Below are 12,449 nucleotides of genomic sequence, written 5' to 3'. Positions count from 1 at the left end.
AAAAGAAACAGAACAAAAACTGATACGGTTGTCTCATGACTGAGCCTGTTTATGAATGTGTGTACATTTGTGTGATAGAGAAATAGAAAACGAGGCAGAAAGAGAGCAAAGCAAAAGGAGGCTGTTTTGGTGTGTGTCTTCAGGCAAGTTGTGTAAGGAATCTTATTAAGCGGGGAATACAACACCACAAGACAAGCAATTAGAGTTTTGAATGAAGTGAATGAAGCACAACATGCAATTTTTCTATTATTTGCCTGCTCCCTCACTGTTGCTCTGTTTTCTGTTTCTCTGTTAATCTGATCCTTATTTTTCACAATATGCAGCACAGTTGGAACTGATTTTGGCTAGTGTTAGCTTATGTGTGAAACCAGCTGGTCATATTGTAGGAGCCTTTAATGTAGCTAGCTGGAAAATTACATTTTCATTTTGTTTTTAATTTACCAATTTAACTTTTAAATGACTTTGTTAAACACGCCCACATTAGGGCAAGTGTACAATCATAGTTCAGGCTGTAATAATAGCGCTCTTTTGCCTGGAGCATACATATTTAACTTCAGTCCTTCAGCATGATGTGTTGTATATAGCCATAAAATGCATATTTAAAAACAACTTGTTATAATACAAGTCAGTAGTAGATATGAAAAAATTCAGCCAGTAACAATGTTTTCAGTCACCTTAGGGTGCTAACAGCCAGCTAGCTAGTTGCAGCTGATAAAATCAGTTTCAGTCAACAAAATTAATGGTTCAGCGGGTCATAGAGAGGTGGACAAGAAATGGGAGTTTGGATTTAAAGGCCTCAACTGAATCAGAAAGCGGGGAAGGGCATGTGGAGGAAAGGCCCAGCAGCTGGCAGACTTCTTTTTATCTCAGGGGACAATACAGTAGTACTGCTTTAGCAATAGTAATATTGCTAGTGTATTGTTAGTCATATGCTTATAAAGTATTTATATGCTAACAAAAATAATATTGATTTCAATCCTTTCTTTCAATCATAGCTCTCTCAGCCACCTCTTCTTCTAGTCCACATTTCTGTCACCGGCATCCCTGCCTTGCCAACATGTATCAACTCTGTCCACCACTCTAGACTTCACACTCACTTTGGTTTTCTCTTCTTCCTTCTGACACTTTCATTCAGTGTTCACTTTAGCTTTGACTTCAATTTCCTACCTGCATCTTCATCTCTGTTTTTCTATGTGCCATTTTTTTTTACCCACTCACTTCTTCTTTATCTGCATTTCAGCCCTCTCTCTTTGTCTCTTCCCATTTACTTTGCATTATACGGCTTTACCCTGATATGCCTATCCCTATCGTGCCTGTACTATTCTCAGAATTCATTGTTTTTTCAATTCAGTTCAAACACATGCATATTTCACTGGTATGAAAAGAAGGTCCGTGCCACAAAAACACTTCAACTAATTTAAGCAACATACCATGAAATAGCTCATTATGGCATATGAATAACAGTTAAGTGATCAAGTAATCAATATTAAGTAACATTAATTGCTGAAAGAACAGCTGACAAAATCTTTGTGTTATTTTTATCATGTCTTCTTAACCTTTAAAGATGGATATTGGTCAAATGTGTGCAGTCTAAATCTGTGCTTCAGTCTGGTTTGACCTTCTCTCATCATCTCTCTTTTCTTCCTACTCGATTGTCTGTGCATTCTGGCTGGTCTCCCACATTTGGCCTAAACAAACAACTGAGCCAAAACCACCCTTCTCTGCATCTGTATCTCTCCCTATGGTTTTCTTCTCATCCCTCACTCACTCCATCCTCCTCCTTTTCTTGTTGCATTGCTGTTAGCTCTCCCTATGATTGTGTTGCATTTATTCACTTGTATTTCCACTGTTTGACTTGGCATAGGCATACATTTTGTTTAGATTTAGGTCTTAGACACCCTGCTGTGTATTATGCTTTTACTCTGCCCCAAAATATGCACAGCTTCATCCTCTATTTCAAAATGCTTTCCCATTTCATCCATCACTCCTTTTTTCTGCCTGCACCTCCCCTGTCCTCTCTCTCTCTCTGTATCTCTCTCCGTGCAGTGTTGTCATGCATGGCTGACAAGAGCATAGAAACAGGTACATTGCTCACTGTCCAAATCAAAATCCAGATAAGCATGTCTGTGTGCAAATAGTTCTGAACATTAATATTTGTTTGACCACTTAAGCACCTGTAATAGCAGATGAGGAAACAAACAGAGAGAGTGCAGTAAATGTACATATGTTCATGCCTCTTGTGTGTGTGTGTGTGTTTCTGCTTACAGTAAATGTACTTGTGAGAACATTGCTACTGTTAGTGAGCATTCAACAAATGGTAAATGGTCTTATATTTGTATAGCGCCTTTCTATGCTTTTACAGCACACTCAAAGTGCTTTCACACTATTTGGCCATTCACCCATTCGCACTCCCAAACACACACACATTCACACCGGTGACATCACCGGGAGCAACTGGGGGTACAGTGTTTTGCTCAAGGACACTTTGACATGTTGACTGGACAAGCCAGGAGTTGAACCGCTAATCCTCCGGTTAGGAAATGACCCGCTCTACCTCCTGAGCCACAGCCACCCCCCAACAAAGAGCACATGGTGTTGGTGTCAGATAGTCTCGGCCCCTCTGGGCATTGGGTATGTGTGGTTTTTATTGCTCCTACCCAGTTGTGCATTCAAGTGCATTTGTAAGTTTAAACTAGCATGAATACATCTGTGTGTGCAAAAGAGCATCATATCCTCAGCCTTACTCCTTGACCAGAACCTGACCTCTGTCTACCACAAGCCACAGTGGACCCATCTGGGATATTGTTACTGACAAAACCTGGCTCACCCATCATCTTTTTGTATCAGACCAGCACTGTCCTGTCAGACAGCTGAAGTCACACAAGCCCCCACACACAAAAGAGTATGAACACACACCCTCACATCCATATGGGAATATGTTCTCTGCTGGGTGACAGAGAGAAAAGAGATGTACAGGAGACTGTTCTGAGAATTCATAATTTGCACACAGCATAGCCAGTTATCAGTCAGTCCTGACACTCACACCAAACATATCGTAGTCATACCTAGTAAGTGAATCGAATTGGACAGAAAAATAAACATGCACAAACACAAAAATACATCACAGAAGAATATGAATTCTATGAGGCACTTATAGATAAAATATTTAAAAAGGTGTTGATGAGATATACACAACAAAATATTAGACATGGCACAAAAATGAATGCATGACTGTTTCTGTACAGTTCAGTCTAGTCACTATATTGACAGGTTAAGATTTAAAGCAAGACTGACCCCTGGTGGTGAAACTGACAAAAAGAGAATTTAAGGGGTTTCCAGGGAGCTCTGACTGCCAGAGTAAACAACTGAAAAACCGTGCAGCTCAATTAGAAGCAGAATTTGAGGGGGACATTTTCTGGAAAAAAAAAGCTATTCTGACATGAAATGTAGTCAGAGGTTGTTAAGATGAGAAGAAATGGTTTCGATTTATAACATGGCTGTGCTAACAGATTTTTTTAAGTCAGTCTTGATGTTGATCTCTAATGCAGAGTGAAGAGATAAGGGGACAGTGTACAGAGCTGAATCGCACAGTCGTGATGGAAATGACTGTACAATGGCGATGATAGGACACTTCCATCTACAGGGCCTGGGGCCTTTTTTGTACTTGTCCTTCGCTTTTAGAGAAGTCTTCATTATGTGGAACTGTTGAGTAGTGACCCCGCTCTTTTTGACTGTCCATTTCAACTTCTTTAGATCCTGTTTCCACCTGTCTACATGCCTTTACCTCCCCCTCATGCTGCTGCTCTGTCTGTCTACTCATCACATTGCCTGGCTCCATGTGGGCAGCCAAGCAGAACTCCCAGCCTCTGAGACCCCTGTGCTGAGCATGTATATGCACGGCACAAAGGTACAGGGAAAGTCAGCATGGGAGAGCAGTGTCTCCACACTACAAGTCCAATCACACATCATTAAAGATCAGTGATTCTAAGGTGAATGTTCATCTGGTCATAAACTTAGAAACTGTTCCCAAGCCACACATACCTCACAAATGATAAGGATAATGGTGTCCAGACATCTGGTGCATTTACAGCTACAGTATGTCCCTTAAGGTAGCACAGCACGAAAGTCCAAACCAACCCACTCTGCTCCACTAGGATCTGCTATGCTCCACCATGCCCTGCCAGCTCTTCAGATATTTGTAGTTGTGAAATTACAAGAAATGAGAATGCAACAAAACTTACTGATCAGGCAGAAATAACTGAAAATCTTTGACTGGTTGGAGAGGTCAATCGCACTCAAAACCTTTTAGAAGCTAATATGTCTACACTGCTGCCAGTGCTGTTCAATGATTCTGGGCCATAGGAGGCTTTGACAGCATCTCTCCACATTAAGACACGTTTTGAAGCAGATTTCTACAAAAAAAATTGGAAAAAAAGTTGAAAAAGGTACACACTGTAGCTTTAATCAAACAACTAAAGCTGCATTAATGTATCATAGAAATGTATCTCCTAGGTATGTGACATACAGTATGTTATCACAGAGTGCAGGCTAAGTTTAGATACACATACAAAAGAGAATTGTTATTATTCTGTAAAACATCATACAGAGCGGTGTTTTAGTTATTTAGCCTGTCCTCACTGATGTAAATGAGATGCCCCCTAAAAGATAAAAACACTGGTTAGTATAGTGCCATACAGCTGAACAGCATCAGAGACTACATTATCAAAAACTAGCACACAGTGGAATCAACACCTCTCTACTTTATTACCTTAATTTATTATAAGACTGTTTATTAGACTGCATTAGTTTAAGATAAGTGTACCTAATAACCTGCCAGCTGAGTGCAGACCCAGGCAGATGGACAAGCAGGTGTATAACCAGATAAGAAGAGCAGGCAGACAGACTGCTGGAAAGGAAAACATTCTGGTATGGTAAAGTGCCAGGAAAACTGCCACACAATCATTGTATAACTTGCCAACACAACTAGAAACAACAATGTGGTGACAATTCTCTTGTAACTTTATCATGTTGACTCCTTCAGCTTAGGTGCCAGTTCTGTTTTTATGCAAGCAAACTGTGCATGAGACCATTGTGTTAATTACTGGGAGTACTCCAAAACAGCAACAGCAAACAAGCTCACAGCACAAGGTTTGTGCTAATGATGAGACAGATGTTGACAGCGGTTGGCCATAGCTGAAAGCTTGCTTTAACAAAATTAACTGAGGACAGAAACTGAAGTCACATTTTCTTCGCTAATATGAACACTCTGAAAGGTAAATCCTCCAAAAGACTATAGACAAGACCATTATGCTCCACTAAAGGTGGAGAATGAATTTAAACCTCTCTGTAGGTAAAACCTATACCTCACAGAACTTTCCACTCTGGTTAGTAATTAAAAAGGACAGTATGTGACAACATCATTACAAACTAACTTGTAAAGCGTGTATTGCTGTACTGGACTGAGCAGATATAGAATGCTGTGACAGAAAGAAACCTCAAAGAGAGTTTTCATTTTGCAATGCATGATGATAAACAGACTTGCTGAAAGATTCTGTCAGTGGCCCAGGATGGATAATGTCCCTACACATTTAAGACAATGACAGTGAAAGATCCACTGTCACTCTGATTGCAGCCGATGTGAAAGGCTGAACAGGTGGAGATATGGATACGCTAAAATGAAGGAGGAGGCAGATCCTCTGTCACTCAGATTGATGGGCTTCAGGACATGGTGGACAGGTTGACTGCTTTACATGCAGTGCAATATATAACACAACAACTTGAATGCACTGTATAAATACCACAATAACATTTAAAGACTTCAAGTCATTGATGTGGATAATGCTTAACAAGTGAAATAACATATTTAAGGCTCTGTATGTTTGCTTGAATGCATCACAGCCTTTAACTTTGAGGTGACTAAATGTGCACTTCACCTTTTGAAATAAATGACCCTGATAATTATGTTGAATGCAGCACTTTAACAGGCAATGTGCATTTAAAGTACTTAGTGTTGTTATCACCCTCACTGTAATTTCAGTTGGATGATTTTCAATTATCACATACAACAAGAGCCTTTCCCACTTGATTTAACTCAGACTGCTGAAGCCAGAACAAGGATTTTGTTCCCTCTGATCTACAACATAGTCATGCTTGACTGCTTCATGACCAGTATGGAGAGGAGTTGTCCCACTTGATTTAACTCAGACTACTGAAGCCAGAACAAGGATTTTGTTCCTTCTGATCTACAACGTAGTCATGCTTGAGTGCTTCATGACCAGTATGGAGAGGAGTTTATGTACATATGGCAGGTGAGTATAGCATAGAGATACAATATAAAGATGTGGATCTGTTCTTGAAGGGTTTGTTGTTAAAATCAGGAAAAGTTTTGGATGAAGTCTGCCCTTTAATTGTGCATGGATAGCTGCCATTTGGTATAATGTCTCCATCATATCACTGCCAACCACTTCGTTGGTATGTTACACCCTGCTTCAGATTAGAGTTGGCTGATAAAACTCACTGTGGCACTTTATTAAATGATGGAAAAGGTATAATACCACAGAAAAACTTTACTGAGTACTCTGGACAGGCATCAAAAACTTCTGCAAAACTCAAGACATCTCCAAAAGCTTGTCTTGTTCTCTGCTTACTTGAAAATCCATATTGATCTGAAATGGATTTTTTTTTAAATCAATAGGTCAAGATGTCTTGCTTCAGCATTGCCAGCTTGTCATATCAGAGATCATTATATAGGTGTTTAAATAGTGCCAGTATTGACACAGTTTTCCCACAGCTCAGACATAATCTGCCACTAATACCTCTCACTGACACTTGCCATCCGACTTTCACTTCCATTTTAATTTTGATCAAAAGTTTTTATGTTTATAGTACAGATAAAATAGCGTTGATTCATCTTATACAGTGCAGTAAATATAAAATGGTGCTGGAGAAAAGGCTAGCTCCCTACCTACTTTGTTAAAGCTGTGAGATACAACAACAACAACAACAACTCGTCACTTTTTGTTAAAAATTTTAAGGAATAAAAGAACATCATTCATGATCCTCCTTATGTAACCAGCCCGCCAGATTGCCAGCATTGTGCCTGAGGGGAGATTAAAGTTTGATCCCTGCCAGTGATAAAGCACCATGGATTTAATGAATCCAACTGTTTCATCAGTGAGGATGTGACAATTTATATTGTCCTGGGGATTTCCATGTTCTATTGTCTAGCAATAACAGTAATATGGAACATAAATCAGATGCTCTTGAGATAAATTCTTTTTTCTTCTTTTGCTGTCAGTTCTGTGGTAACATGACCAGCACCGGAATCATCATGTAGCTCTGCCATGTTTGCCTTTCTGAGATTTGTTTGTAAAGGTGGGTATGAAAGGGGCAGACATAATTACATACAATACATTTAGACACAGCCATTGTCTGGTCATGCAGTCACAAACCAAACCATTCAATGCAGCCAACTCACGTGGTGAAGGCAGGATTGTACTTGGCTCCCAGGTAGTACGAATACAGGTTGAACATGCCAATCATGAAGGCCACAAACACCATGATGAAGATAACCATGAACTTGAAGATGTCTTTCACTGTGCGTCCTAGAGAGATCTGCAGTGGGCCGAAGCTCTCATTGGCTGGTAGGATGTAGGCGATGCGTGAGAAACTCAGCACCACAGCAATAGCATACAGGCCTTCTGAGATGATCTGGGGATCAGAGGGGCGCCACTTGATCCTGGCTGGAGGAGGAGGAGGAAAAAGAAAAAGACAAGTAGCTGAGCAGGCACATATGAATGCTCTTCGGTTTGAAGTGTAAATGTTTGAGTTCAAGGTAAATTTTTAATACCCGCTCAAACAATGAAAATGACCTCTGCTCACATTTCATCCTTGTAAATTCTTTTATAATTCAACTAAAATCTCATGAAAGAAATATGCAAGTATAGCTCCTAAGCTAATGTTGAAATAACAAGTATAACGCTGGTGCACAACCAGAATACTGTACACCCAAAAGAAAAATAAGCAATCTTTTCTAATTCTAGGGCACTGAAAATGAAAATAATGTCTGAAATTGCAAAACGAGAACATCAAACTCTCTTGTAAATATCAGCCCATATTTCCTCCTGAAATCAAATGGTGTCATAATCATTACATGCCAGTCAGTTTTTTGTACACTGGCATAAAACATAAATGGACAAAAACCTAAAAACTCTAGCCAATCAGCTCTTTTAAAGTTTGCATTTGAACTCAGCACCTCAAAATCCATCAATATAAGCACATTCAATTCAGAGCACAAAACCATTTTATAAAAATTGTAGACCAGTGTAATCATGTCCCAGTCCCTTTCCACTCTGATTAATGGCTGGGAGAGGGTGTAGGCTAAACAATTACTGAATAAGCCCAACGTTATAAAAGACCATCATGTTGGTGACACAAGAGTGATGCAGTGGGAGAATTCAGAGTTAGAGTAGACAGGAAAGAGAGGGACAAGGAAAAGAGACAAAGGAACAGTTCATTGTTAATCAAATCATGCACAGCTGATGTGTGAGAACTTGCTATCATTTCCCCATGAAAGAGCTTTTATTTTATCTTTGTTAACTACTAAATGATTTAATACCACACACAGGGAACAGACAAGAACACAGAGCAGTGTTTGTGGAGGAATGCTGAGTGGCAGACCAACTGGTCACAGGACATCGTCACTGGGAACCAGTAGCAGAGCCGTGGCAGCTGGAGAGCATGTTGGTCAGGAGAGCAGAGTGTGAACCCCTGGCTAGGCGTTGAGGCCAGCCCACACTGGTGTGACTGTATGTACGACATAATGCCCTGGAAGCCCTAGACAACCAAACAATGTGTTAATTGAGGAGAGTACTTGAACTTATTCCCAGGTTGGAGTGGCTAATATTAGTAATGCATGTCCATCCACAACTACTTTTATGCATTCAGAGTTTAAATCTTTCTGATATTAAATTGAGACAACTGGTTCAAAGCTGGTTTAAGATTAACCCCCTATATTTAGCTTGTATGACTAACTACAATTACATTATAATGTGGTATAAACTATTCATTAAATGTTTATACAATGCTTACAAATGCTAGGGGGTGATGGCAGTAGAAGTGTTACCTCATTATCTACTGTTCCTGTGGTGAAAATATGGACTCATTTACTTGTTCTTCAAGGTCTTGTTTTGTATAGTGCACTGTATGTACAGACCAAATGACTGGTTACAGTGTGATATCAGTGTTTGCAAGAGATGCTCCGAAGCAGCATGATTCTGGCTTTTAGGAAGATATGTTCTGATGGAGGAGAAGGTACAATACATAGATGAATAAAGAGATGATGAACAGAGGGGAAGTAATGACTATGAGACTGGTAGCCAGCAAAGAGATGGGATAAAGGGAAAGTGTGTCCAAAGAGAAGTAAGGACAGAGAGAGACGAACAGGAAGCTGCAGAAAGACGCACAGTCAGTCATGTAGAAGGGGGGATTGAGCTAAGTAGAAAAATGATATATAAAGGAGATCCATAAAGCAAAGACCCCAAATAGACAAGTAAGGAAGGAAAATGTGTACTCCATTGATTTGTTGTCGAACTGCATATAGCTAGGACAAGGAGTAAGTACAAATAATAGACTTTTCAGTGCAGATATGGAGCCATGGGGGATTATAACTGATACTGTGGTAATATACAATACACACTATTGTATTTACTGGTCTGTCATGACAGAGTCAGACCAGCAGATGACAGCACTGATGAAGGTTCTTTATAGAAAGCCACTAAGAGGTGTAGAGTCCAGTAACCTGCAGCCTGTGGCAAATTTTAATATGGTGAAGAGGAGTTTTGGTTGTGGAAGTAAAATGAAAGTGTCTATGTTCTGTGAAGTTTTATATATTTCCAAGAAAGCCAGACAATGGAGCAAAACAGGAGAGTGACTGTGAATAGTGATCAAAGGAATGCAGGCTCAATTACTGGCATTATTATTTTTTATATTTTGGGAGTAACTATTTACCATAGGTGAAGTAGGCAACTTCATCAGGCAGTGAGGCACTGCTGAGGTCTTCATCTGGTATGTGCATGTCCACATACTGCTGGGCTTTGGATGCCTTGAGGAATGCCATTAAGCGTGCTGTGAAGGATGCCACAAAGATGGACAACATTCCAAAATCCAGAACATTCCAAAGGTGCATGACGTACTCTCTGGGCCCGTCGCTCCAGATTTCCTTACATTCTGACCAAATCATGCCTAAGGAAGCAGATACACACACCAGGATGCATACATATTAACACAATACTTTGTGGAAAACAAGATAAATATAAACACAAAGACATTCTCAGAGGCACTCACTTAAGCATGCACGGATACACATACACACAAAATTGCACATACACAGATGATGAAAAGTTACAGTAAGCTTATAATTTATACCCAACCAGTCAGACATCCCCACTTACAGCTCAGGTGCTTACAAACACACATACACAAACACATTCAATGGAAAAGCTAATTCCTCCTCTGCAACCACTCTGTCATTCTCCATTTGGAGCCAAAACAGGGAGAAAATTGCTTACTGAACAGAAGCCCTGATCACTATCATCTCTATAACAATTATTGGGCTTTCAAAGCATGCTGCTGGAATTACAATTACCCTGGTCTACAGAAGCCAATCACTGCATACACACACACACACACACACACACACACACACGCTTGCACAAAAACACACACAAGCACCTGCTGCCAAAAATGACCATGGATGAGAAAAGAATGGTGCCATAAACAAATTAAAACAAAACCATATGTGCATCAACATACAGTAAACAAACCACACAGAGGTAACAGTATTATATGTGTGTGTGTGTGTCGATACAAGGGAGAGCATCAGTAGATGGGAAACAGCTGAGGTCTGACAGATTGCCATGAGCTATTTATCTGTTGTCTTTATCTGTCTGTCACCTGGCCTTCCATCTCACTGTTTCTTCATGCCTGTCTTCTTGTATACTATCCACTCCACCTTGCATTTTAACCCCAACCATTCCCCTCTTTCCTCCTTTTCTCTTCCACCCTCTAATAGAGTACCCGGAGAGAACCCACACAGGCACAAGGAGAACATGCAAACTTTGCACAGAAAGGAACCGGGTTGGCCGGGGCTTGAACCCAAGACCTTCATGAGGCAGCAGTGCTAACCACTGTTCACCGTGCCACCCTGCATCCCACTAGGACACTTCTATTTGATCTCTGTAAGATAAAAGAGAATAAATTGTTATATTGGAATAACTTTGACTTTCATCCACTTGGTGGGTGTGGTGCTGCAAAAATCTTTAATTCTTCTTCATATCAAAGTTAGGTAAAAACGTTCACTGGTTCTTTCCAGCAACTCTTCTGATTTATGGGAAAGATGTGCTGTAGTAAAAGAGGATACTTTGGATTAGCATAAAAAAACTCTGGCAGAAAAATCACCATAAACCCCCTCTGCTGCATCTTGATGGCATACAGTACCATCTATACTGATTAAAATGCGATTCAAAAAGAAAATTCACTAGGAAACCTTTTGTCTGGACTTTCTTACTGTACATGCCATGTCATGGTTATTACTCATCATGATGGTCAACCTGCCTTGACAGTGACAGTGTCAGATTTTAAAATACTGGTACACTATATGTATGTATGTGTGTGTGTCAGAACATGACTCACCCAACACCCACTTCATGATCAACATCTCTGTCCAGGAGAACTGGGTGGTCTTGACCCGGAATACCTGTCGTGGGTGGTCTGTGATGGTCTCATTGGGCAGGTTCTTGACCCCCTCAAAGCGGTCGGAAGCGTTGATGACCAGCAGACCCAAGAAGATGGTGAAAGAAACAGCGTGAGCTACGAATTTCATGAAGGGGCTTCGCAAGACCTGACCAAGCTGAAAGTGAGCAGATAGGAGTGAAATTTAAGGTGAGATCAGTGATATTTGTTTAAACTTGTATGCATTAAGTCTAGTCAAAGGTGCAAACAAAACAATGACACATCATCTTAAAGAGCTGATTTAGTAGACCTGTTAGCAAACAGTCAGTAGACAGAGCAACATTTCAAACAAATGTTTTATGTCACAAGGTTCATATCCACGCTTCTTTAACCTGTATATGTGGTCACTAACTGCTGTGCAAACTATAGTATGTATCTGGACTTTTAGCTGAACAACTGTACTCAGCAGCTACTGTAGTTGCTTGGAGCTTCCTGAATATGTAACTTAGTGTACTGAGGATATTTTTCTCCTTGTTTGATGAGAGCAGTGAGAGTGAAACAAAATATGTATGTGAGCGATACTGTAATTTTAGCTGAACAATGTTCCACTGTACTCAGCAGCTATTGTAGTTTGCTTGGAGCTTCCTGAATATGTAACTTAGTGTACTGAGGATATTTTTCTCCTTGTTTGATGAGAGCAGTGAGAGTGAAACAACATA

At 40.2% G+C, this 12,449-nt stretch overlaps 1 protein-coding gene across 1 annotated transcript in view; it reads right to left on the bottom strand.

The window, feature by feature from the left end:
* The window catches only part of trpc7b (transient receptor potential cation channel, subfamily C, member 7b), a 50,059-nt gene that overhangs the window by 14,602 nt on the left and 23,008 nt on the right, over window positions 1–12,449 (bottom strand). The window contains exons 5-7 of the mRNA XM_020595838.1: window positions 11,692–11,908; window positions 10,009–10,242; window positions 7,478–7,742 (exon numbers count right to left, since the gene is read on the bottom strand). Coding sequence (XP_020451494.1) covers window positions 7,478–7,742; window positions 10,009–10,242; window positions 11,692–11,908 — 716 coding nt within the window. The remainder of the gene's footprint in view (window positions 1–7,477; window positions 7,743–10,008; window positions 10,243–11,691; window positions 11,909–12,449) is intronic.

This window comes from Monopterus albus, unplaced genomic scaffold, assembly GCF_001952655.1.
Source record: "Monopterus albus unplaced genomic scaffold, M_albus_1.0 scaffold2.1, whole genome shotgun sequence".
NCBI classification, from domain to species: Eukaryota; Metazoa; Chordata; class Actinopteri; order Synbranchiformes; family Synbranchidae; genus Monopterus; species Monopterus albus.
The sequence above is the reverse complement of the archived record's forward strand: the minus strand, read 5'-3'. Positions and strand labels throughout refer to the sequence as shown.